Source organism: Microcebus murinus, chromosome 22 (genome assembly GCF_040939455.1).
Source record: "Microcebus murinus isolate Inina chromosome 22, M.murinus_Inina_mat1.0, whole genome shotgun sequence".
NCBI lineage: Eukaryota > Metazoa > Chordata > Mammalia > Primates > Cheirogaleidae > Microcebus > Microcebus murinus.
This window is the reverse complement of record NC_134125.1, coordinates 4,127,652-4,154,718: the sequence shown is the minus strand read 5'-3', so window position 1 is coordinate 4,154,718 and position 27,067 is coordinate 4,127,652. Positions and strand designations below refer to the sequence as shown.

At 50.1% G+C, this 27,067-nt stretch overlaps 2 protein-coding genes and 1 pseudogene across 4 annotated transcripts in view; 1 reads left to right on the top strand and 2 right to left on the bottom strand.

Annotated features, from left to right (window-relative positions):
- Nucleotides 1–27,067, bottom strand: part of UBC (ubiquitin C) — a 423,461-nt gene that overhangs the window by 83,011 nt on the left and 313,383 nt on the right. The window lies entirely within an intron of this gene.
- On the bottom strand, nucleotides 2,761–3,726 carry LOC105880844 (ribosome biogenesis protein NSA2 homolog pseudogene; annotated as a pseudogene).
- AACS (acetoacetyl-CoA synthetase) overlaps nucleotides 8,409–27,067 on the top strand; it is a 50,803-nt gene continuing 32,144 nt past the window's right edge. For all 3 annotated transcript variants that reach the window (XM_075996436.1, XM_075996437.1, XM_012782147.3), the window contains exons 1-5: nucleotides 8,409–8,541; nucleotides 11,919–12,022; nucleotides 14,077–14,197; nucleotides 20,978–21,091; nucleotides 25,038–25,135. In XM_075996436.1, the coding sequence (XP_075852551.1) occupies nucleotides 8,409–8,541; nucleotides 11,919–12,022; nucleotides 14,077–14,197; nucleotides 20,978–21,091; nucleotides 25,038–25,135 (570 nt within the window). The remainder of the gene's footprint in view (nucleotides 8,542–11,918; nucleotides 12,023–14,076; nucleotides 14,198–20,977; nucleotides 21,092–25,037; nucleotides 25,136–27,067) is intronic.

Below are 27,067 nucleotides of genomic sequence, written 5' to 3'. Positions count from 1 at the left end.
TCTCTGGATGATGGGCACACCTACAACCCTGACTCAAGCATTACAAAAGAGATCCTTCTAACCCAAAACACTTGTACTCCTGTAATACTTTGAAATTTTAAAAAAATGCCCAATATAGATAAGTGAGACCCCCAAATTCTGCACCCGCAGCACCTTCAGTCTTTCCACAGATGTTTCTGGAGCTGCTGCTCCGTGCCCCAGCCCATGGTGGGCGCTGGGGAAGAACCCCAGGGACCACAGGGACAAGAACCCTGCTGTCATGGAGCTTTGGCTGGAGGCACAGGATGGACTTAATTTCAGATGATGAAAAGTGCAATGGGGAAAAACGAGGCGACATGATGGAATATCTGGGTGCTATTTGTAATTGTAGCCATAAGCTGTAAAATGTGGTGGGGGAGGTTTCCAAGCAAGGAGCAGCGTTCTTGAGGCCTTTTACTTCCTGCATAGGAGACAGCATAAAAAAGGAAAGGGAAATGTGTGTGTGCGTGTGTAAATACGGCCTCTTTGCATCTTGTTACACCATCTATCCAGCTTCCTTCACCATATGTGCTTGCTTAATATGCTAGAAACTTTGCATAATATTTTTCATGATCCATTTCTCTGGAAGCTTGGCTTCTGAGGCGGGAACTTAAAACTTACATAAGAGGAGAAAGAAGCCAAGTCAAGCCGGAGGGTAGAGAGTCAACTCGTCTGGTCACTTTTTCCTGTCCTGTTAGAAACAAGCAAGAGAAAAAACCACAGCAAGCTTCAGATGGCTTCCTGGCTGGTGTTAAATCTCTTTAGGATTAAATGAGGCCTGTGCTTATGGGAATACCTCTGCTTCCCTATTAGCACTTGGCTAATAAGAATTAGTACCGCCTAAAACCCTTTTATGGTATATTACCTAGTTGCTGGTGATGTTGAATCACAGGGTGTCACACAGAGAGTAGTAGAAATGTAGCCTGTGCCCTCTAAGTGTTTGCCTTGAGTCTACAGTAGCAGATTATCTGTGAGCTGTAGGGTACAAGGCATTCACGTAACACATAGTTACTGCGTGTCTGCCATGTGTCAACACGAGGAGAAATATCCCGGTTTTCATGGAATTTCATTGTAATGGGGAGGAGACTGAAGAGTACAAAAGTAAACCAATTAACCGTCAGGATGATTTTGCCTCGCACTGTGAAGGAAGCAAAGCAGGACAGTGAGTACAGTGCCGGGGGGTGTTTAACAGTTGTTGGCTGGCCAAGGAAGGCCTTTGAGGGCTGGCATTTGAACTAATGACAAATGTCTGTCAGGTGATCCCAAAAGAAGTGGGTCAATTCAACGAAAATCAATTTGTTGAAAGTCAATTTGCCAAATAATCAATCCACTGAATTGGCAGAATTGTCCAGATTGACCAATTTACTAAAAATGGTGTTTTACGGCTTAATTTTCTAGACTTAGATTTGATGAATAAAAACATGGTCTTCCAATTTTTTTTCTTGAATATAAGAAAATATAGTTTGTGGATAGATTCCTGTTCAGTATGTTGAGGAACACCCAGCCAGAGAACCTTGCACATTACTCAAATGCTTTTTATGGAGCAGCCGCTTTGTGCTGGGCTGTGCTCGGCACCAGCTGAACAAAACCAACCAGGATCCCTGCTGTCTTGAAGCTGACATTCTAGGAGGGACTTAGATCATGAACAGGTAAGCAGAGACAGCAAATTTTAACACTGCAAAGAATAACCGAGTCCATTCTCCTTATAAAAAGGGGGAACAAGGCAGACAAGATGACAGCATCTCTTGGCACCTCTCTAGTCCTGGGTCCACCCTCGCTCCCCAGAGGCCATCACTGTGGGCGGTTTAATGGCTATCTGTACTAGTTTCCTAGGGCTGCCGTAGCAAATGACCACAAACTGGGTGGGTGAAAACGACAGAAATTGTATCCTCTTACAGTTCTGGAGAGCAGAAGTTGGAAATCAAGGTGTCAGCAGGGGTCTGGGGCGGGGGTTGGGGAATCCTTCATTGCTCCTCCAGCTTCTGCTGGCTCTTGGCATTTCTTGGCTTGTGGCTGCATCACTCTCGTCTCTGCCTCTGTGTCACATGGCCTTCTCCTCTGTGTCTCTTATAACGACACTTGCCATCAGAGATGGGCTGGTCCAGGTAATCCAGGATGATCTCCTCGTGTAAAGAGCCTGAGTTACACCTGTAATGCTTTGCCCAAATAAGGTCACATTCACAGGTTGCAGGTGGATGCATCTTTTGGGAGGAGGCCACCACTCAACCCACTACAATATCCTTCCAGTTCTTTCTCTACACATGTATGTTACTATATAGAAAATATATATTATATATGCCAATGAAGACATTTTTAAACACCAGTGGTGTCTTATATGTATCTTTCTGCAACTGTACATAGTCTCTTTTTTCATTTTATTTTTTCTTTTTTTAAGTAGTGAGAAGGCGAAGTGCAGAATGAGGAGTTTGATCTGCAACTGACTGTGAGCCATCAATGGAGAAGTCAGTGTCCTGGATCAGCCTAGTCACGGCCTTCTGCAATTTGCTTTCTCTCTCTCAACAACCTCTTTGAGAACAGTCTTCTTATTTTTAGCTGATGTGTATGGTACTACACAGTATACATTATAATATACTTTTATTGGCCATTCCCCCGTTGAAGAACTTCAGTTTGTTTCTGACCTTTTACCCCAGGCTTGGTGAAGTAAAATATTTATTATGGTCAGCAGAGTTCTGGGGCCCCACTTTTATTTTATTTATTTATTTAAACTGGACCATTTTAATGTTTTATACAATTTGATAAATAGTTCTTTTGATGACTGCAGACATGTAAGGCTATTTGGTGGCACTCAGAAATATGACAGTAATGGTGGTTTTCCCAACTGGTATGTAGTCTTCCATAAGAAGTTACTTGTATGAAACTGCTATCAAACCAGTAAGACTGCATTTATACATCCATCATTTTCAGGATTGTTGGTAACCTGGGCATATTTCCCCCAGATAACCTTGCCTCCTTGTGTCACAAGACCCAACTCGCTCATGTTGACCTCAGTGATAGTTCCTTTAGTAATAACACCCAAAGTTGTATATAATGGGGATGAGGGATTCTTCTTTACACCAAGTATTGGTAGGCAAAAGGTAGCGTTCAGTTCAGGATGTGTTACATGGGCCTTCTTGAAACGTAAGCCCATTGGCCTAATGAATCTTTCATATTTAGGTGGTTTTCTTGTAAAGCCATTTCCAACAAAGCAGACTTTAGTAACCATCCTCTTCCATGCCTTTTTCTTTCTCTTTCCTGTTCGAATAACTTTTAATACTTCTGTTTCTCCTTGGGCACGGACTTTGGGCAGAGGGACTTCCCATTTTCCCGCTTTCTCTTTTCTTTTTTGTTTAATCATATTGGAAAGTACTTTGGCTCGGGACTGCTCCTCTCTGTCCAGCAGATAGGCAGGTACTGTTCCCTGTGGAGTCTTTTCATCATTCTTTTGTTTGGTGTTTCTCTTTTCATGCATCTTGATAGTCTTTTTCATTTGTATTTTCTCAGCATGGCGCTGCTTATGGTAGAGCTTAGCCTTCAGACCAATCATCTTCTTTGCCTTCTTCGATCGTTCGTGAGCCTCTTGACTTTCCTTTTTTCTCTTTTTCTCATGGTAATCCAAACGATACCCATAGCGTTTACGGTGTAATTCAATATATTCATTTTGTGGCATGGTGACGGCCGCAGAGCTGCAGGTTGAGACTTCTTGGGGACGAAGAAGCTCTCGATCTTCTATTTATTTTTTTAAATTGTGAGATGTGTGAAGCATACAAAAAGATTGAATATAGTGTATAAGCACAGTGGGCGGAATAATATGTGCAGAGCATGGATTTGCCACCCCACTTAACAGGACATGATCAGCATCCCTCTTTCAATCTCCCTCTCATTTGCCCTGGAAGAAACCAGTGCCTTGGATGCTGTTAAGCCTTGCTTTTCTTTTCTTTATGTTTTTCTAATATGTATGGATTTCTAACAACAATTTTTTTGGTTTGCCTGTTTTTGACCTTTCTATAAAAGGAAACATACAATTTGTACACTTCAGTAGCTTGTTGTTTGTTTTTTTTTGCTAAACATGCTGAGAGCCATCATGCTGATGCACCTGCAGAGCATTCATCTCCCCTGCCGCAAAGTATTCCTTGGATGACTGTATCCCTCTTTCTGTTGAGGACGCTGGCGTGTGTGGCCACATTTTCTCTGCTATGCCCTGGGAGCCAGAGAGGAGGTGGGGAAGCTGAACTCTGAGAGTCACCTCAGGCACATCTGGCGCTGGGTAACTGGCACCCACTGATTTCCACAGCCTTTCGGGTGTACCCAGAGGGTTGATGCAACCACACTGTGGCGACCAGCAAAAGAAACCACTCAACAGCCCTTTGGCCGGATAAACCGGGGACCTGGCTGAGTCTGCAGTTGCAATCACCCCTTTATCTTTCTTCTAGCCTGACCTGGTGGGGTGACTGTGTCAGCTGCCGCTGTCAATGGTGGTGTGGTGACTTCGTGCCACTCTGTGCCTCCGTCCTGGTCCCTCTTCATCACCGCTTTGGTTAAACTTGGGTAAAAGCAATTGGAGGCTAGAACTTGTTCTTGTCTAGTGCGGGCTCCAAGTACTCCTCATCCAATCCAGCAACACATCCTGCTATTTCTACCTTCCAACATATTTCTATGTATGTATATTAATAGCTATTCACAGATTAATATTTATATAAAAATAAATTGATATATTTATATGTGGGTACATAGAGCTATAGATAGATATCATCCACTTAGATATAGAAAGCGTGCCCTTTTCACCTCCACCTTTCCACCCTGGTCTGAACTGCTGTGATAGCCCATGTGAACGTCCGCAATATCTCTTAGCAGGTTTCCCCACTTGTGCGCCATCACCCCCAAATCCAACTGCACTCAATGAGCACATGGCAGCCAGAATATTCCTTTCAAAATGTAAGTCACATCATTTCCCTACTTGAAACCTTCCAAATGGCTTCTTATCACACTTTGAATGAAACCTAAAGTCCTTACCACCTGGCCCCCCAAGGCCCGTGGAAATTCCTCCAAGATAGTGGAGGGATATGGGGCCTTTGCACTTGCTATGCCCTCTCGAAGGCCCTTCCCAAAGATCAGCACTGGGCTGGATGTGTCACTTCATTTAGGTGTTAGCTCAATGTCACTTCATTAGAAAGGCCCTTCCCTGACCACATTTCTAAAACACCCTCCCCCACCCCCTTGGCACACTCTTTCCCTTTATTCTCCTTTTATAAACCTATATATACATAGTCTCCCTCTGCCACTCTAATGTCAGCTTCACATGTGCAAGGAATTTGTCTGGTTTGTTCATTGCATCTTTATTGGGGGGACAGAGTCTTGCTCTGTCACCTAGACTAGAGGGCCGTGGCGTCAGCTTAGCTTACAGCAACCTCAAACACCTGGGCTCAAGCGATCCTCCTGCCTCAGTCTCCTGAGTAGCTGAGACTACAGGAATGCACCACCACACCTGGCTAATTTTTTCTATTTTTTTTTTAAGTAGAGACAGGGTCTTGATCTTTTTCAGGCTGGTCTCAAACTCCTGACCTCATGGGATCGTCCTGCCTTGGCCTCCCAGAGTGCTAGGATTACAGGCGTGAGCCACCACACCCGGCCTGTTTATTGCATCTTACATCTCCAGCATTAGGACAGTGCCTGGTACATAGTAGGTGCTCAATAAATAAATACATGGTAAATAAATGAATGAATTTATGTTCTTTTTGGTTTGAAGCCAATTCAGAAAGTTAGGATTCTTGGGAAAACATGGCAAAGAACTTCTGCTTTACCTTCTCTGTTAAGTGTCACTGCTTAGTTCTAACACCTCTAAGAAAACGTTGGGTGATGAGTGAAGAAAAAGGAGAGGCTCCCACCTGGGCTGCAGGACTGGCCAGTGCATCCTCGCCTCTTCTCAGTCAGGTGTTTGGTAAATCGCAGGCTGTGATGGCCTGGCTCACACACGTTCGGGCTCCCAAACTGGATAATTCGGATGTAAAGAGATTGAAGTGGAAAGCCAGAAGACGTAGACAAGACACGTGGGCTTGGTGGAGGCACAGTAAGGAGAAGAGTCATCTCTAAGGAGTGGAAGCCATTGCCCAGCTCCAATCAGTTGTTGTTACTGGAGTATGATGTTGCCAGAACGTCTGAGTTTCCAAACATCTAGATTTTAATGAGACATCTCCTAATTTTTAAGCATCAAGTCAAGAATACCTTCAAAACAACTTTTAAAACGACGCGAGCATACAGAGCACATGAGGCAGAATCCACCTTGTGGAGCCACTTGCTTTCGACCTCTGATGGAAGTCGCTGAATTTTAAAATCATGGTGCCTGTTCCAATCTCTCTGTCCTAGGGAACCCTGAGACACAGGAACTGTGATGGACAGATCTTGGCACCGGGCTCTGACCCTCCCTAGTTCTTATTGGTGGTTTCATATCTTCAGACCAGCTGGCTTGGGCCATAGCACGTGGGTGATGAATGTCCCCAAGTTTCTTTCATAAGAGAAATGACCTTCGATGACTGCTTCAGTTAGAATGCTTTTGGCAGCACACTATGACATTCGACTCCCAGTTGCTTAAGCCAGGATTTATTGTTTACCCAACCAGAAGCCCAGGGCTAGGCCGGCAGGGGCTTGCTTTGGCAGCTCAGTGGGACGATTGAAGATTTTCCCCCTTCTGTTCCACCAGCGTGTTTCTTTCTTCAACCTTGTTTCTTAGGGCCACAAAATATGTGTTTTTCCCCCTTCTGTTCCACCATCCTGTTTCTTTCTTCGACGTTGTTTCCTAGAGCCACAAAATATCGGTCCCAGCTCCATGCAAAAGAGCCTTCCTCGTGAAGCAGCGGGAGGGAACTGTTTTCCTGAGACACCTATATACTCTTCTTGTGTCTCATTGGTCTGAACCTGGTCACATGCCCATCCCAGGCCAATCACCACCCAAGGAGAAAGAGGAGCGTTGTGATTGGCTTAAAACTGTGGGTCTTTAAATTAGGGCCCTTTTGCCCTAGCGGGTAGACAAAAGACTTTCCGGGGCTATGGAAGCGCAGACTCTTTTAGTGCAATTAATTTACAGACCCTCACCCTCTTATGAACTTGGTCTTTACAGATGCCAGAGAAAGCATGTGTCTTCTCAGTTGACCTCTGCAGACTTAACCATAAAAGAGGATTACTCATAACTCATCCTGATTTGTACTGTGGTGGCCGGCCCCGCAGTTGTGAACAGCAACTGGCACGAAACCCTCTTTAATGAGCAACATGCCACTCTCCTGTCATTTCTCCTAAGGGTGAAGTGTGGCTTGCGTTGAAATACTGTGATTTGAGAACAACCAAAGCAGTGAAATGGATTGAAATGATTTTTTTAAGTGTAACTGGAGTATTTTCCAGTCCTTCTATCTAAAATTTCAAGATACATTGAAGAACATCTACGGGGACATTTTACATTTTATTTTTTTAATTTAATTTAATGTTATTATTATTATTATTTTTGAGACAGAGAGTCTCACTCTGTGGCCCCGGCTAGAGAGCCATGGCGTCAGCCTAGCTCACAGCAACCTCAAACTCCTGGGCTCAAGCAATCCTCCTGCCTCAGCCTCCCGAGACGCTGGGACTACTACAGGCATGCAACCACCACCCCTGGATTATTAAAAAAATTTTTTTTTGTAGAAATGAGGTCTTGCCATGTTGCCCAGGCTGAATGCCTTTTATTATACCAATATTTTATTTGTTTTTTATTTCGGCTTAGGTACCTGAAAAATATTACACCAATGTTATACACTAAATGCATTCCTCTGCAATGTATATTTTGAGACTCACTGGCACACTGCGTGTTAATGTATGACATTATTAATATATGTATATACACGATGTGTTTATTAATATTTGTTGTCTGCCCGCCACACACCTGTTTCTCCCCCATCTGTTAACAGGAGGGCAAGAATTTTGCTGTGTTCAGGCCGTGTCCACAAAGTGCCCGGCACACCGTAGGCGCTCAATAAATATCTGCGGGAAGAGCAAAGCAATAGCTAATGAAAGAAAACATACAAAGAGGAACCAGCGTCCCCTATCGCCTGGCTGCTGCGGGCGCTGCTTTAACCCGCTTCCGCCCCAGGTTCCGCCCCAGGTGAGGGCAGGGAGCCGGGGCCCACCGCGCCTGCGCAGGCCGCCCCGCCCCGACCGCGGGTTCGAGTCCCGGCGCGGCGAGCACTCCTTTGCGAGGCGGGAGCGGCGGAGGGTTACAGGCGGCGGCGGCGGCGGGGCCGGCGGGGGCGGGGCCGGCCGGTGACTTACGGGAGGCGGTGGCGCGGGCTCCGGCTCCCTCTCCAGCTCCGGTTCCGTCGCGCGCTCCCCGCCGCCTGCGTCCCGCCGGCCCAGCCCTCGCCGCAGCCATGTCCAAGGAGGCGCGGGCCGGGCGTGAGGAGATCATGGAGTGCCAGGTGATGTGGGAGCCCGACAGCAAGAAGCGCGCGCACATGGACCGCTTCCGGGCGGCCGTCGGCGCCGCCCGCGGCCGGTCGCTGGGTGAGCGCGGGGCGCGCGGCGGGGGCCACCTGTCGGGGCGGCGTGACCTTCCTGGGGACGGGAGGGTCCCTCCTCCCGGGCGTCGCCGCCAGGCCCCTCCTGGTGGTTGGGGTGGTCTCCTGGTGCCCCGTTTCTGCTGCTGGGGTTGGGGGAGAGAGACACCTGACATGAGGGACCTTCTCACTGGGGTTTTGCACCCCACTCTGTGTGCGTGTGGGGGTGCCACCCCTCTGCAGCATCTCCTGACTGCAGCATCTCCCTTGCATGTGGGGGTCCCCGTCTCCCCGGGAGGGTCACCCCTCTGGAGGTGGCAGCCCTGCTGTTGGCTGTGAGGTCCCGAGCTGGGCGTTCCTGCTTGTGAGGGGCTCCCTGCTGCCTTGGCCTCCAGCCAGTGGGGGCTTCCTCCAGGACAGAGCGCCGTGCTGACTTGTGGGGGTCCCTTGCCAGCTCACAGTACCTTGCGCTCCCCTCCGCACGCCGCTTCTGCGAGAGGCCAGCGCCTGGAAGGATGGTCAGGGGGGAGCCCTTCTGTTGTGTGTGCTCGGCCAGCCCCTGAGCGGAACCTGGCCAAGGACCCTCCTTCCAGCCACAGCCCTCAGAAACCACCTGTCTGGGCGAGGAGCATTCCACGTGCTCTTTCCCGACTCTAGGTGGCTTGAGCAGCTTCCTGCTCCACCTGCCCCGCACCGCCTCCCCTGTGCTCCTCAGAGATTTTCAACTCATCACAGCTGCAGGGACCCCCTTGTTTCTGTTGGTGGCATCACTGTCCTTCATCATCCCCACACAAATGGAGTCCTGAGTCATCTGGCCAGCGCCAGGAACCTGCCTTGGTGACACGGCTTTCCTGCACCCACCCTTTCCAGCCCCATGCCAGGGTTCTGGGGACCTTCTTCCCTCTTCTCCCAACAGTGCTTCCTGCTTCCTGCTTTCCCGCCCTGCCACCTCCAGTGCACCCTGCTTGCTCTGCCAGAGCAATGTGGGAGCACAGGTCTGGCTTTGTCACTCCGTGGCTCAGATGTTTTCAATGGTTCCTTGTTGACCACGGAGTTGCAAACTGCCACCTGGCAGCTTCCAGGCCTCCACAGCACGGCGGAGCTTGTGCCCCCGCTCCCTGTCACTTGGGGTGTGTCTTATTACTCTAGGGGCTTCCAGGCTAGTTGATAAATCGTGTCAGATGGGGGAAGAGGAGCCTTGACCCCCAGGAAGAACCAGGGGGCTGGGTTGTGGGGTTACATTCTTCTTCTGGGTCACCTTGCCTTGATGCGATCTGTTTCCTCTTCCAAAAGCAAGAATGTAGTACGGATGATCTGGTGCTTGTCTCACCCTGACATCCCCAAAATGATTTCCCACAAGGACAGCCATGGCAGGTGGGCGAAACCTCCTTTCTCCATGGGAGGTGGCTCCACTTACTAGCTGTGTGATCAGGAGGAGGTCGTCCAATTTCCCCATGCCTCAGTTTCTTCTTCTGTACAGTGGGCATAACAAGAGGACCCATGTTGTTGGGTGCGGGTGAGGGTGACATGAGCTGGTCAGGCCCCGTGCTCAGCTCTGCACCTGCACGTGTGGCTGAGGGAACACAGTGAGCCCTGGTAGCCCCAAGCTCTGCCTGCTGAGCTCCTCTCCCTCCTTCAAGGCTCTCAAACCAGGGCCCCCGGGCCAGGCCTGATCCGCAGGCACTGTTGAGTAGCCTGCGTTTACAAGTCAGGAGGCCGCGCCTCAAAAAGGAAGCCTTCCAACTTCTGAAAACCCCAAGGCCTGTGACACTCGCTGGCTGTGTTGCCACGTGGCAGCAATCGGTGGGAGTCTGGGGCGGTGTTTAGAGCTCGCCTTTGTCCTTGCCCCACCTTACCACTCCTGATGGTGAACTTCACTTGCTCCCCCCTTTCCCGTGCCTGGTCCTGGGGGTTTTGGGCTTCGCTTTAAGATCCAACTCAAATGCTACCCTCTCTTTGATTATTCTCCTTTTTCCTCTGCTCGCCAAGTGTATGTGCTTCGGGCTTTCCTGCCTTGCCTTTTTGGGCATTTGTGAGCATTCCTGCTGCTTGGAGACAGCACCCACGGACTTGTGCCCTCTGTGCCCGGACAGTGGCTTGCTTGTAGCCGGTGCACAGCACTGACCGGATGTGCACACAGAGCAAGGCACACATCTTCCCGTGCCCCATGTGCTTTGCTCCAGCCCGGGAGGGTGCAGGGAGGGAGGGAAGGATGAAGGGGTGTCCCCCACTCTGGCCGCCCCCCCCCCAGCCCATCTTCCCAGACCAAGGTTGACGGGAGTTTTCTGTGCCTGCATTTCGGGAGGTGCAGGGCCTTGTGGCGTTGCATGTACTCTTTTCCACTCCCAGAGCTGTAGGTTGGTTTGTTTCTGCCACTGCTTCCAGCTGAACTCACCTGAGGCTTCCCTGCACACCCACGCAGGGCTCAGCGTGGTCAGGCACAGCCTTCCTCAGGCGCAGCCTGCGGCTCCAGCCCAGCGCGTGAGCAAGTGATCCCAGGTCTCTGTCTCAAGGCTTCAGGGGACACGCTGAACGTCCTAGCCCTCTGTAATTAGGGAGCAGGGAGGTAGCACCAGCTTCCAAGAACATGTTCTGTTGGAGGACTGTGCCAAGTGTCTTCCACAAGCTACAGGTCTACTCTGTGTGCACATGGCTGGATAGAGTTTGCCGACAGAAAGAGGGCTCAGTCCCTGTTCTCTGATAGCTCAGTGGAGCTGGGGGAGAAGGCTCCCTATGCAGAGATAGCGCCACAGTTAGTCCGTGCTTACTTATTTATTTATACGTACATATACTCATACATACATACTTACAGAGTCTTGCTATGTTGCCTGGGCTAGAGTGCCGTGGCGTCAGCCTAGCTCACAGCAACCTCAAACTCTTGGGCTCAAGCGATCCTCCTGCCTCAGCCTCCCGAGTAGCTGGGACTACAGGCGTGAGCCACCACGCCTGGCTAATTTTTTGTTTCTATTTTTAGTTGACTGGCTAATTTTTCTATTTTTATAGAGATGGGAGGGGGGTCTCCCTCTTTCTCAGGCTGGTCTTGAACTCATGACCTCGAGCGATCCTCCTGCCTCGGCCTCCCAGAGTGCTGGGATTACAGGTGTGAGCCACTGCGCCCAGCCCCAGTGTCCATGTTCTCGGGCACAGTGGTTAAGAGGTGAAATCACTGCCTCGGAGCTTTTGTGCCTTTTGGGGACCAGCGGTGGTGAGTTTGCGTCAGCAAAAATCAAGCTCTCCTCTCCAGCAGACCATTCCTCATCCGTGTTTCTGAACCGCTCAGGTGTCCCTGCCACTCCTTAGGTGTGTTCATCTTACGATTGAACTGCTAAGACTTCCCTTCTGACGTTTGTCTGAGCTGTGTGTGCCATTTTATTTTATTTTTAGAGAATTACAATGACTTGTACCATTGGTCAGTTGAGTCATATTCAGACTTCTGGGCAGAGTTCTGGAAATTCAGCGGAATTATCTTCTCGCGCATGTATGATGAGGTAAGGAGAGGTTTTCCTTGTGTGTCATCTTTTTCTGTGGCTGTGTTTCAGAGTGAAATGTTGATTTTGGGGAATACTGAATCGTATCTCCTTTTGCAACCTCACGTTGACAGGAAAACGTCATTGTCCTGCAGAACTGGCACTAACTATCATGGGCCCCACCGAGACGTTGCAGTCTGTGGTTGGGTCTTCTGTTGCACATAGACCCCAGGCCCTGTCCTGGGAACTCGAGTGATCCTAAGCACTGAGTAGTAGGACCCTTAGTAGTAGATTTTTTTTTTTTAAAATGTTTAATTATGGTAAAATACGCATAACATAAAATTTACCATCTTAATCCTTTTGAAGTGTACAGGTCAGCGGTATTAAATACAATTACATTGGGCCGGGCGTGGTGGCTCACGCCTGTAATCCTAGCACTCTGGGAGACCAAGGCGGGCAGATTGCTTGAGGTCAGGAGTTCGTAACCAGCCTGAGCAAGAGCGAGACCCCGTCTCTACTATAAATAGAAAGAAATTAATTGGCCAACTAATATACATAGAAAAAATTAGCCAGGCACATGCCTGTAGTCCTAGCTACTAGGAGGCTGAGGCAGAAGGATTGCTTCAGCCCAGGAGTTTGAGGTTGCTGTGAGTTAGGCTGGTGCCACGGCACTCACTCTAGCCTGGGCAACAAAGTGAGACCCTGTCTCAAAAAAAAAAAAAAAACCCTCCCCAAAAAAACAAAACAAAATAAATACAATTACAGTGATGTTTAAACTATCAGTAGTTTTGTTATTTTTTTTTAACCTTCATTTTAGAGAACTTTTTATTTTATTATTTATTATTATTTTTGAGACAGAGTCTCACTCTGTTGCTTGGGCTAGAGTGTCGTGGCATCAGCCTAGCTCACAGCAACCTCACATTCCTAGGATCAAGCAATCCTCCTGCCTCAGCCTCCCGAGTAGCTGTGACTACATGCATGCGCCACCATGCCCAGCTAATTTTTTCTATATATTTTTAGGTGTCCAGCGAATTTCTTTCTATTTTTTCTTAGTAGAGACAGGGTCTTGCTGTTGTTCAGCCTGGTCTCGAACTCCTGAGCTCCAATGATCTGCCCGGCTCTGCCTCCCAAAGTGCTAGGATTATAGGTGTGAGCCACCGCACCCAGCCTAGAGAACTTTTTAACTCCTTACACTTATGCTGTAAATCAATAAATATCTGTGGAAAGGGAGTCCTGTTATTCAAATTATAGTTTATTGTCATTTTGGGGAAAAATCGTTCAGAAAGGATGATCCATTGTCACTTTGAGAATAAAAATCAAGGTTCCAGCACCCCGAGGAAGTGAGCAGGGTCAAACTTCCAGAAAGTCGTAGAGGAGGGGCAGGTGGCGTCTGGAGCATGATCTCCTGGTTTCACCTGTCTGGTCAGAGCCTGGTACGTTGGACAAGTGTCTCCTTCGGCTTCAGTATCTCTCAGGAAGTAGGTGCTTAGTAAATATTTGTTGAAAGAGGAAATTACTGGAGCTGGTCGTTTTCCCTTGGCATTTATTAATATTTCCATGTTCAGTTTCAAGCCTTTAGGCTAGTTCAAAGTTCAGTCTGTAAAATGGTTTTTTTTTTTTTTTTTTTTTTGAGACAGTGTCTCGCTTTGTTGCCCAGGCTAGAGTGAGTGCCGTGGCGTCAGCCTAGCTCACAGCAACCTCAGACTCCTGGGCTCAAGCAATCCTTCTGCCTCAGCCTCCCAAGTAGCTGGGACTACAGGCATGCGCCACCATGCCCGGCTGATTTTTTCTATATATATTAGTTGGCCAATGAATTTCTTTCTATTTATAGTAGAGACGGGGTCTCACTCTTGCTCGGGCAGTTTTCGAACTCCTGACCTCAAGCAATCCACCTGGCTCACCTCCCAGAGTGCTAGGATTACAAATATGAGCCACCGCGCCCCGCCTGTAAAATGATTTGATAATGGTTTTGGCCGATGAGATAGCTGGCTTCCTGGGTGGCAGGCTCACGTTTATTTATTTGTGACGAAGACCTCATGTATGTGTGTATCTCGGTTTGCTGTCGTTCTCTGCAGGTAGTCGACACATCAAAAGGAATTGCAGACGTCCCCGAGTGGTTCAAAGGCAGCCGTCTCAACTACGCAGAGAACCTCCTGCGGCACAAGGAGAATGACAAAGTCGCCCTTTATGTTGCGCGTGAGTCCTGATGACACACGGACGTGGACGTTCTAGATGGTGCATACATGCGGTGCCAACTATATGGAGAGGCTCTGAGGCATGCAGAAACCACAGTATAGGATTTGCAAACAATATCCTGGCACCTTTCTGATGTAGTTAAAACTTATGTTGACTTTGTTTTTCCAGGGGAGGAATAGGGGCAGAGATCCCCAATGTTACGTAACTAGCTTGAGTCACTTGGAGAGTTAGTAGAGGAATTATGGCTAGAATCTCTTCCCATTGGCTTCTCTTTTTATTATATTTTATTTTTTTATATTTCTATTTTTTTTTAAGGCTGGTCAAGTGGAGCAGTGGGAGTGGAGAAGGAACAAAGGAATCTGTAACGGGTTGTGATCAATTAGTTGTAAACACCATTGCACTTGGACTCACCTTGGCTTCTCTTTTTAAGATATAGTTTAGGCTGGGCGAGGTGGCTCAGGCCTATAATCCTAGCACTCTGGGAGGCCCAGGCGGGCGGATTGCTTGAGGTCAGGAGTTCAGAACCAGCCCGAGCAAGAGTGAGACCCCATCTCTACTAAAAATAGAAAGAAATTAATTGGCCAACTAATATATATATAGAAAAAATAGGCAGGGCATGATGGCACATGCCTGTAGTCCCAGCTACTCGGGAGGCTGAGGCAGCAGGATTGCTTAAGCCCAGGAGTTGGAGGTTGCTGTGAACTAGGCTGACGTCACGGCACTCACTCTAGCCTGGGCAACAGAGTGAGACTCTGTCTCAAAAAAATAAAATAAAATAAAGTTTAAAGACTATTCCAATTTATGTATTAACCAATCTCTGGCAGAATTGTAATGAATGGCATATTCTAAATAAAATATAATTTTTTTAATGAGATAGTGTGGTTAGCCCCCTAATTAAATTAGTCTTTTGATAAAGTTGAGTGTTTATGAAAGGTAACATTGGATATATCTAGTATTGTTAGAATTTGGGGTATTTCATATAAGTGCATTTCCCCTTGAGTAGTAACACTTTATCCATTTTAGACACAATTTATTTTATTAAGTTGTGGGGAAATATGTTTAACTAGAGGAGATTGAACATCATGGAGCCTTTTGTTTTCATGACTTAAGACTTCCAGGCTGGGTGCAGTGGCTCACACCTATAATCCTAGCACTCTGGGAGGCCGGGGCTCGCTCAAGGTCAGGAGTTCGAAACAAGCCTGAGCAAGAGTGAGACCTCTGTCTCTACTAAAAATAGAAAAAATTAGCCGAGCATGGTGGTGCATGCCTGTAGTCCCAGCTACTCGGGAGGCTGAGGCAGGAGGATCGCTTGAGCCCAGGAGTTTGAGGTTGCTGTGAGCGAGGCTGACACTACGGCACTCTAACCCAGGCAACAGAGTGAGACTCCGTCTCAAAAAAATAAAAAAAAGATTTTCATTTTTTGGACGGTGCCAAAATCTAATGCTCTCGAGCTGTCGAGGTGCGAGGACTGCTCTGCCCTTATAGTTTCACAGAGGCCCCCGAAGGGCTGTGTGCTCTGCCCTCACGTCCAGGTTTCTGTGCTGCTCCTGTCCTGACCTTGCTGCCTGCTGCCACTCCTCGCAGGTGCCGGTGTCCTTGCCTCTAGCAACCCTTGTCTTCACTACAAGTCACTACATTTAATCAGCAGTGGTGCGGGAAGTCAGGCTGTTGTGCTTGTACGAGTACAGTGGTGCCCAAGGTAGGGGGAAACGGGCCTAAGTGCAGATTTCAGGGTTCAAGTCCCAGTTCCACACACTCAGTAGCTGTGTGACCTTGGGTAGTCACTCAGCCTCTCTGGGTCTGTTTCTGCATCGATAAAATGGGAAGGATGGTGATACCTACGTCAGGGTTATTGCAGGGATTAAGGGAGTGTGTCTGTATCTATTAATAGGTAGCTTAGCACAGAGTCCTGGGCACAGAGGGAATCTGCATAATTCTCGGTCAAAGTTACATGTCCAAAATCCCTGTGCAGCTTTCTTGTGTTTTTACTTTTGGTATTTTAAAAATCATACTAAAAATTTAATTGTACTAAAGGCAAGAGTTAATTGAACACTTATTTTTGTATAGGACATCTTGTAGGACAAGACTGAAAAATAAGCTGAAGTCATGTTCCACCTCCAGGATATTAAAATGTAGTCATGGAAATTAGGCCAACATACATTGAAACAGGTGACAGCCTAAAGTAGTCACGTAATTAAGTGCCCACCCGAGTCTCAGAGTTGGCAATGTTGATCAGAAGCCCAGAGAAAGTCTAATTCACCGTGGTGCAAAATACTCATCACAAAATGAATTTCCACTTTTGTAGATTTCCAAGGCATTTCACTGTCTCACTAGATCAGCACGAGAAGCCAAACCACTGAGACTGGCCGGAGTGGCCTGCCCAGTCTGCCCGGCTCCCCAGCCAAGGGCTCCCGAGCCGTCTCGGGAAGGACCAAGAGGCCCTGTGCAGTTTTATTGTTTGTTTGTTTGGTTTTTTTTTTTTTTGAGACAGAGTCTAGCTTTGTTGCCCAGGCTAGAGTGAGTGCCGTGGCGTCAGCCTAGCTCACAGCAACCTCAAACTCCTGGGCTCAAGCAATCCTGCCTCAGCCTCCCGAATAGCTGGGACTATAGGCATGCGCCACCATGCCCGGCTAATTTTTTCTATATATATTAGTTGGCCAATTAATTTCTTTGTATTTATAGTAGAGACGGGGTCTCACTTTTGCTCAGGCTGGTTTCCAACTCCTGACCTCAAGCAATCCGCCCGCCTCAGCCTCCCAGAGTGCTAGGATTACAGGCGTGAACTACCACGCCCGGCCCCTGTGCAGCTTTTAGAAGAACCATGGCTGCCCAGTTCCCACTGCGACCTGCTGGAATACCCAAGGGGACCGAGGCTCGCATGAATTTTTGAAGCCCACAGTTGTTACTTTCTTTCTTTTTTTCTTCCAGACAGAGTCTCCTTTTGTTGCCCAGGCTAGAGTGAGTGCCGTGGCGTCAGCCTAGCTCACAGCAACCTCAAACTCCTGGGCTCAAGCAATCCTGCTGCCTCAGCCTCCCAAGTAGCTGGGACTACAGGCGTGCGCCACCATGCCCGGCTAATTTTTTCTGTATATGTTGGCCAATTTATTTTCTGTTTATAGTAGAGACGGGGTTTTGCTCTTGCTCAGGCTGGTTTCGAACTCTTGGCCTTGAGCAATCTGCCCGCCTTGGCCTCCCAGAGTGCTAGGATTACAGGCGTGAGCCACCGCGCCCGGCCCCACAGTTGTTTCTGATGCTCATCCCTGGTTAGGAACCATGGAGCATCATCTTTACATAGTAGGTGGGCTGTTCAGGATCATCTTACTTTTTTCCTTGGTTCTTAGCTTCCATATAGTTAAGGCAGAGCGAGTAAGTGGCCTGCGGACGTCACGCCAGTGCTCTGTCTCTTGCTCTCTCAGGGGACATCCGCATTGCCATGCAGCCTCCTGCCCATTCACTTGTTCCTCCCATGGGCATTAGCCGCCGCCTCCGTGCAGTACGGATGGGCCACATTCCGTTCGTGCCTAGGAGACTCCCACGGGACTCCCCTGCCGCAGGCGCAGCTGCTGTGTGAGCCCCCGGGCACCAGCCCACGGGGTCTTTTCATGATCCTGAAGACCTACAATGCAGGGTCTCTTTTATCCTCCTTTCCTGATCCCTTTAAATGTGCACGTGCTGGTACTCGAGGTCTCGGATGCCTCGTGAGGTCCTGGTTTCTCCTGCTGGAAAGGGGGAGCAGTCAGTGTGAATCTTCTTTAAAAAACACTCAAAATGGAAACTCAGTGATGCCTGCTGGTGACGAAGCCAGTCTTCCCAGAACTTGTCACACGGGTGTGGGTGGGGACGGAACTGGGTGTTCTCTTTCCCTCCCAGAGATGTGCCCTTTATTTATCCTCTGTTGCCCAGGCTAGAGTGAGTGCCGTGGTGTCAGCCTAGCTCACAGCAGCCTCAAACTCCTGGTCTCAAGCAATCCTCCTGCCTCAGCCTCCCGAGTAGCTGGGACTACAGGCATGCGCCACCATGCCCGGCTAATTTTTTCTATATATATTAGTTGGCCAATGAATTTTTTTCTATTTATAGTAGAGACGGGTCTCGCTCTCACTCAGGCTGGTTTCGTACTCCTGACCTCGAGCAATCCGCCCGCCTCGGCCTCCCAGAGTGCTAGGATTACAGGTGTGAGCCACCGCGCCCGGCCCCTTATTTTTGAAGCCCACTTCTGTCTCGAAGTGTGGGTTATAATTCCGTGTCTCACACCCCTCCCCTTCCTGCCACCCCCAAATCCTTTTCCTTTCTTTAATGAGTTCTCTCCTTCCTCGTGTTCACAATGAGAATGAATACCCTCAAGCTAGGGGTGAAATTTAGTTTATGAATTGGATATCTCACTTAAGCAGGGTCCAGAGTGGGCCAGTCATTGGCTTGGGGACGTTAAGATCATTGTGTTTCACTTTCTGCACGTTTTCCTGACTTGTCGCTTACTCTCCAGCCGGGCGCAGGAGCTCGTGCTCGGGGAGCTCTGCGCTGTGCTTGCCCAGGCGTCCTCAGCAGAACTCGCTCTTTCTGCTAGATCCCAGGCGAGGCCCTGCGAGGCTCTCCTAAGGAAAAAAAATATGTGCACAGTTGTCTTCACGCCCCAGTGAGTAGCGCAAAACAACACGCATTAGCCCATCGGTGTTTTTACTGTTAGAATAGCTGCCTGCACGGCACATTTTGTCCTTGGAAGAGTAGATTTCAGGTTCCTGATTACTTTTACAGGATAGAAAATTACCTGGGTTGAGAATACGGAAGAGGTAGCTAAAAGGCTACCCCGGGGAGGTGAGCCAGCGTGTACAACTTTAAGCGAAGAGGAAAAAGCCAGATTTATATTAAAGGGAAATTCGGATGTTTATTCACTTTGGGAAAAAGACACTTCACGTTGTAAAATTGAAAAGCCATCAGCAATCAGGAATTAATATTTGCATCAAAGGGTTAACATCTTTCCTGTAGAAAGTGCATTCCAGTCATTTTCCCACACCTTGTGGGGTTATCTTGCCATGTGGCGAGTCACCCAAGAGCCATGGCTTAAAACAAATGTTTATTATCTCGGTTTCTGTGGTTATACACCCAGCAAGGGCTTGCTGGGTGGATACTCATCAGGTTGCCGTGACGACGTGGCCTGTGGCTGCCGTCATCTGAAGGCCACACCGAGGCTGAAGGATCCACACCCAAGACGGTGGCTGTTGGTGGCAGGCCTCTGTCCTCCAGCGGCCGGTCCTGTGACCTCACAGCGTAGCAGCTGGTGTCCCACAGAGTGACCCACATGGGAACTGCAGTGTCTTATATGACTAGGGCTCAGACGTCACTTGCCATGTCCACAATAACCCCTTGGCCACCCGGGTCAGGCGTGCAGGGCGGGGCGTCTCACCAGGCTGCCAGGTGAAAATCAGCATCTTGCTGTTTTACTGTACCTTTCTTTGATAACTAGTGAGGTTGATCATTTTCTTTTCTTTTTTATTTTGAGACAGAGTCTCACTCTGTTACCCAGGCTAGAGTGTAGCCGTGTCATCGTAGCTCACTGCAGCCTCAAACTCTTAGGCTCAAGTGAGCCTCCTGCCTCAGCCTCCTGAGTAGCTGGGACTACAGGTGCACACCATGACGCTTGGCTAATTTTTTTTTTTTTTCTGTTTTTTGTAGAGACGGGGTCTCCTTCTTGCCCAGGCTGGTCTTGAGCTCCTGACCTCAAGCGATCCTCCCGCCTGGGCCTCCCAGAGTGCTAGGATTGCAGGTGTGAGCCGCTGCGCCTGGCCTTTATTTTCTTTCTTTATACTTTTTTTCTGGAAAGTCAAACTTTTCCACAGCGAGCTTGCATTACCTTTATGATTTTTTAGAAAAATTAACGAAACCAAACCAAGGGTGGAATACTCCTCAGCGATAAAAAGGAAAGAATTATTGATGCATACTTTAGTGAATTTTAGCAGCGTTGCACCAAATGGAAAAAGCCAATCTCGAACAGCCGCCCACTGTATGATTCCATGTGAATAACATTGTTGAAATGACAGGATTGTAGAGCTAGAGGACAGGTTAGTGATTGTCTGGGGGGAGCGATGGGGGGTCAACTATAATTGGGCAGCAGGAGGGAAGCGTTTGAGTTGGTGAAAATGTTCTTAGTCTTGACTGGAAGAAATGTCCTGGGATGACACAGGAGCGTGCACACTTGTGCACACCCAGGTGGCATCCGTGGCGTTTCCTGGCTTCGCTGGTGTATCTGTGTGGGAGCCGGGTGGAGGGAACACGGGACCTCCGTGCTATCTTTGCAACTTCCTGTGAATCTGTAATTATTTCAAAATAAAAAATAAATACCCACAACCTAAATCAAAGGATTCTTCACTTAATAAAAGCATTCCCAATAGAAAATCTATTTTTTTTTTTTTTTTTTTTTGAGACAAGGTCTCACACTGTTCTCACTGCAGCCTGGAACTCCTGGGCGCAAAGGGCCCTCCTGCCTCCTCCTGCCAAAGTGCTGGGATCATAGGCATGAGCCACCGCGCCCAGCCTCAATAGGAAATCTTTAAATGGCTGATGTTGTTAGTGCATTTCCAAAGCTGATTTTCACGCAGCCTTTGTTTTCCATAAAGTTGAGTTGAGCTGCATCTTGTCTTGCGGCCCCGCATCTGTGTGGTGTTTTCCCCGGGCACAGGTTAATAACCTGCCTTGAAACAGCTGGGAGTTTCATTCGGTTATTTGGAATGAAAATCACCGTCTTTTTAGGGTGATCTGTGTACGACTTGTCGTTTTTTCTTTTCCCAGGGGAAGGCAAGGAGGAGATTGTGAAGGTGACTTTTGAAGAGTTGAGGCAGCAGGTGGCCTTATTTGCTGCAGCAATGAGGAAGATGGGTGTGAAAAAAGGGGATCGGGTGGTCGGTGAGTATTTTTGGTCCTTGAGATGGTTGGGCGAGGGGAGACCAAGGCAGAATGAATGGCTCGGAAGGTGGAGACAACTTTTGAATGAGGCGGCGTCGTGTTATATTACGTAAAACCTCGTAGGACTTCAACTGTTCCAAAGAAAATTGTTGGAAGAGTACCCTGTTGTGTAAAGGCAGGAATTTTCTTTGTTTTAGTCCCTGACCCTGCTTTGTTCTAGAGCCTGAAACAATTCCAAGAACATCAAGGGTGTGCAGTCAAGCCTAGTTGGCTGGATTAATGAAGGCATGCTTGGGAGTTAGTCCTGCAGTGAGGTGGGAGAGGGGAGGGCAGTCCAGGCAGCAGAGACAGTCGTGCAAAGGCCTGGGGGCTGGTGAGAGGGAGGTGTCTGCAGCAGTGACAGGAGCCTCGTGGGCAGGAGGTGGGGCCGGTGCCCTGGACTGATCCCAAGGGCCTTGTCCACTGTCACCTGCTCTGCCTAGAGCTTCCCGAGGCTTTGTCTGTTCTGACTACCGGTCCCCCCAACCCCAAAGTAAGGGAAGGAAGGTACATAGGACCCAAAGAAGGTAGGGAGTGGGGAGCAGGACCCGCCAGACACTTGGGCTGAGGTCCTGTTTGGGGACTGTTGTTTCAGAAGGAGCCAGGGCTGGAGTCGACGGATGGTGACTGTGAGGCCTGGGGTCCCAGTCACTCTCCCTCCCTGAGCTGGCCCTCTTTTTTTGTTCCCTCCGGTAGCGAGTAATGATTTCCTCCTGAAAACACCTTAGGGGTTTGTCTTACAGTTTTCCTCTCACTTTGACTTCTGGAAAAAATCTTAAGTCTTGGAAATGCACCTGTTCTTTGTCCCGAGGAACTCAGATGGGTGCACTGCAGGGAAGGGCAGGTGCAGACGGGGCAGGTGACTTCCCTAAGCAGCCCTGGTGCTCAGGGCACTTGACACCCTTCCCCGCCCCCAGAATAGGGCAAGGGCCACAGGACAGGGGTGTCAAGAGAAGCTGCCGGCCAGGGGCTCGGGCGTTGGAACCCCGGTGTTTGGCAAGGGTGTGCCTCTCCCAGGGGAACTTACTGCACATTGTAGCTTGTTTGCCGAGAGGGAGGAGTGGCTGAGTGGCCTTATCATATGCGAGACAGTGGATGGCTGCGCCTAGAATCCTGTGCACAGCGTCTGCTCGGATAACAGAGCTGGCCGTGACGTTAGTGCTCAATGTATTCATACTTTGGTTTACTAGAAAGGTGTCAAATAGAAAGGGACATGCCAGGTGACCTCCCCTGTCTGAGCCCTCGTTGGAATGTTCTGCATGTCCTCAGGGTTCACCTGCTTTGTCAAGGTCCCTGCGCAGACATTGCCACCTCAGAGCCCAGCCCTGGTGAGCTTCAGAAACGTCACCTCTCCCCGCACCTGCTTCACTTTGCTTTACCCTCCTTATGGCCCACCTGGAGCCACGGGGCTCTGTGTGCGTTCGTGTCACGTGTGTCCTCTACTGCTGGTGGCCCAGCCTCTGTCTTCTGCTGTCTCTGTGTGTAAAGAGTGCCTGACACGTAGTTGGCACCTCATAGATATTTATCGAGTGAATGAGTATGAGGACTGGGCTGGTGATTGGAACAGGCATTTATTTATTTATTTATTTTTTTTTTTTGAGACAGAGTCTCGCTTTGTTGCCCAGGCTAGAGTGAGTGCCGTGGCGTCAGCCTAGCTCACAGCAACCTCAAACTCCTGGGCTCGAGTGATCCTTCTGCCTCAGCCTCCCGGGTAGCTGGGACTACAGGCATGCGCCACCATGCCCGGCTAATTTTTTATATATATATCAGTTGGCCAATTAATTTCTTTCTATTTATAGTAGAGACGGGGTCTTGCTCCTGCTCAGGCTGGTTTTGAACTCCTGACCTTGAGCAATCCGCCCACCTCGGCCTCCCAAGAGCTAGGATTACAGGCGTGAGCCACAGCGCCCGGCCTTATTTTTTAATTTTTAATTTTTTTTTAGACAGAGTCTCACTGTGTTGCCTGGGCTAGAGTGCTGTGGCGTCAGCCTAGCTCACAGCAACCTCAAACTCCTGGGCTCAAGCAATCCTTGTGCCTCAGTCTCCTGAGTAGCTGGGACTACAGGCATGCGCCACCTACAGGCATGCGCCACCATGCCCGGCTAATTTTTTCTGTATATTTTTAGTTGGCTAATTAATTTCTTTCTATTTTTAGTAAAGACAGGGGTCTCGCTCTTGCTCAGGCTGGTTTTGAACTCCTGACCTTGAGTGATCCACCCACCTCGGCCTCCTAGAGTGCTAGGATTACAGGCATGAGCCACCGCGCCCGGCTGGAACAGGCATTTTTGAGGTTGAAATCTCACTTTTCTTGGGTCCTTCTTGGTCCAATTTAATCCATACTCTTTTAAGGGCTAGCAAAGAAATGCAAAAGGGTCTACTTTCTAGTTTCCATTTTTTACAATCTCTTTTTGGAGCAAATGTTTTTGAGGGAAGGAGAAACAGAACGGGGCATGCTGGGAGACTGTCAGGATGCCTTTGGGCTCTGCTTGGCTAGAGCGCTTTTTGAGGATCCCAGCTCGGATAGCAGTCTGCCTTGTCTGTAACCACAAGGGCAGGGGACTGCGTTTGCCAGGACAGGACACTAGGGAATGTGCTTGGGGAGAAGGGCTCATCAGTCAGCACGGAGTCAGCTGGGTTTCGCAGCCTGCTGGGCAGTGAGTTCCGCCCTGCCCTTGGGGGCGACACTGCTGGGACACTGTGCTGTACACTCGCAGCCACATTTAGTCTCCTTGCAGACTCAGCACAAGTCGTGGGCCTGCGTCTGCCAGATGCAGGCAGAGCCCTGGGGCCGAGTGGAGGGCGGGATTCTCCACTCCTGTGCCTGGGGCGCTTGTGGCCTAGCAGGGGAGATGCATTTGAATCCAAAGAAACGGAAGTACAAGCTGCAGGGGAGAGGGGGGAGGGCTGTCCAGGGAGCCCTGGCGATCACCTGGGAGCTGCCCCTGGCTCAGGTGAGGCCTTTGGCCATGGCCCTTCTACCCCTTAATGCCTTGTGCCCAGGTCTTTTCCTTTGGGATATTTACAGTGATCTGCTTAATTGAGTGTCATCTCTTGGCCATAAGGGTTTGTTCTCTGCTTCTGTTGTCACTAAAGGCAGTGGATGGAGGGCCTGGGCACCTCCTCTGCCCCTCCGAGCTGGTCTGTGGCTCTCGACTGCACTGCTGTGTCCTTTGTTCCCTCTTCCTCCTCCCCGTCAGTCCATCCACCCAGCTATCTGTCCATCTGTCCATCCATCCATCCATCCATCATCTGTCTACCAGCCAGCAAATATCTGAGGGACTTATAGGACACAAATGAATTAAAAGGACAAGACAGGCAAAGTCCCAACCCCCTATGTGAGAACCAGATATTAAACCCCCTATGTGAGAACCAGATATTAAACCCCTGGTGATTATTCATTTGCAGTCATGGCGAGTTTGGTGAGGGAGAAATATAGTATTAGTATGTGTTATAGGTAGGAGCGAGAGGGCCGTGGAAGTTTGGTTTGAGTTAGGAGCTGAGGGATGAGCGTGCGTGGAGTGGAGAAGGCTGGTGCATGTGGAAGAGGGTTGGGGGAGGGCCGACAACGTGTGCAAAGGCCCTGCAGCAGGAGCAGCTTAAAGCAACTGCAGAACCGAGAGGAGGCTGTTGTGACCAGGTCCCATAGCAGGAGGGGAGCAGAGGCCGGGGGTGGGGGATGGGGCTGGATTAGAACACACAGAATGGACCATGGTGGGGGCAGTGGGGAGTGGACAGGCTCGCAGCAGGCAATTCTGGTGGTGGGGCGGGTAGCTGTGATGCCTAGGCAGGTCAAGCCAGCCCCCCTGCCCCGCTCTGACCCTGGCCCTGGCTCTCAGAGGAACCTTTGGAAGTCTGCTGCCCCCAGCACACCCCGAGCCCGAGCCTTTCTCCCTGTGTCTTCCCGCAGGCTACTTGCCCAACAGCGAGCACGCTGTGGAAGCCATGCTGGCCGCGGCGAGCATTGGCGCCATCTGGAGCTCCACATCCCCGGACTTTGGTGTAAATGTGAGTGTGGGTCCCCAGCGGAGGGGGGGGCCGGGCCCCAAGAGCGTCCCAGGCAGGGGCAGCTGCGGGTGGGATTCCTGGGGAGCCTCGCAGCAGTGGCAGTGTCACGACAGCCTCCTGCCGCCCAGGCCGGTGACAGGAGTCACAGGAGAGAAAGATCTGGACGGAGGGAGCTACATCTTGTTTTCAAATTTAAAGGCAAACTGGCTCTTCTTCCTTCAGGTGGCCCTAACGTCCCCATTGTGATTATGTGGCCTTGGCGGGTGGTGTAGGCAGGGGTCAGTGTCGTTAGGCCTCTTCTTCCTCGCTTAGTGACTTAGTGACCACGTGGGGTTTCCTAAATGTTCTTCCTCTGAGGACGGTTTTCCAGGTTCTCTCTGGCGCTGTTGCTCACAGAAGTTCCCCAGGGACCTTGTACCGATGTCTGCTGTTTCCTTCCCTCCTTGGGGGCGTGCTCTGTGCTGGGTGGCTGTGTGCTCTGGGAGGGTGGGCACGGCCTCCCACGGGACAGCAGAGCTCCTGGCACTGGCCTCTGGTGGCATCTGAAGCCTGGGGAGTGTGGAGGGGACACCTCCCCTCTGCGGCAGCTGCTGGCCTCTAGCCTGTTCTCACGGCTGCGCCCAGGCTGGCAGATGCCACTCCCGGCCGGCTGCAGCCCAGCGGGTTCTGCCTGTCTTGGGAGGACCCAGTGCTGGCGTGTGGCCCTGCGGCAGGCACCGTCCTCCGGACATTGCTGTCCTGGCTTTGGGCCAGGCCAGGGCGTCTTGGGAGCTGCTCCGGAGCATGAGGTGCTGGCTGCCGATGCGTGCACTAGATGGCAGCATGGCTCTGCCGCCGCCTCCGGCTTCAGACGCTTTCGGGAAGAGAATCCTCCCAGGTGCCGGGGGCTGTGTCTCAGGGCCAGAAAACAAGGCCAAACGCCTTTCTGCTAAGACGATTAGGTCTTATTAGGTGACCCAGGTGTGGTGTCCTCTCTCCATCCTGCTGCTTGATGGCTTCATGGCGGGTGACATCCGTAGTCCTGCTGCTCCCCCGCGTGGGAGGCTGTGTGGCTGACACGTGGCACAGCGTCTGCTCGTACGGTCACCTGGTGTCTGTGAGCTGAGTAAGGACGTGGGACAGATGTCCTATGACGGGGCCAGGTGCTGTGGCTCTGAAGTTAGTGCTGGAGCCCGTGCCACCTGCCCATGGGGTTATTAAACAGGTGTTTTACAGGTCCAGGGGCCTCCTGACAGGTGGATGCACCTGCCCACGGACAGCGTAGTTACCTCTCCTCGCCTGGCCCGGCGGGGTGCCCAAGGACCCTCTCTGTTGGGGTGCCACAGACTGGTGGGCTGTGCAGGGAGGCCCAGCCTGTCTCTCCTTGGTGATCCTGGGAGACGTGTTTCTGCTCCGTCACCACCCTGTGCTTTACTCCTGCCCTGGCCCTCCTCCCTCCTCCCCTCACCCCTGCTAGTTGCCCAGGAGTCTCAGCTTGTCTTATCAAGGCATCTGGGCTCGGAGGGCAGCGCCAGGCGAGCAGGAAGTGCTCTGTCCTTGGGGTTCCCAACCTTCCAGCCTCACCATGGGTCTCCAGGCAGGGTATTTCAAGCTTGTTGGCTTTTTCTTTGTTTCCTTTGAGACTTTGGCATCTTCAAAGATGTTAGGGGCGGCCACCCTCCGACATCCGCACACCTGAGGGCCCAGCCTGCAGCCCTCGACCTCCTAAAGCATTTTCGGGGGTGGGTGGGTGGGTGTGTGTGTGTGTGTGTGTGTGTGTGTGTGTGTAAATAGGACAGCTGCTCCTCTCCCGCTGGGTGATTGTCCGCATGATTCAATACCGGCTGTGGGTGTCAACGCTTGATTGGTTGCTAAGCAGCGTATTCAGGTCAGAGCCACGATCATAGGTGTGTGTGTGTTTCGCTGCGATTTGAAAGCGGTTCTGGAGCAGCT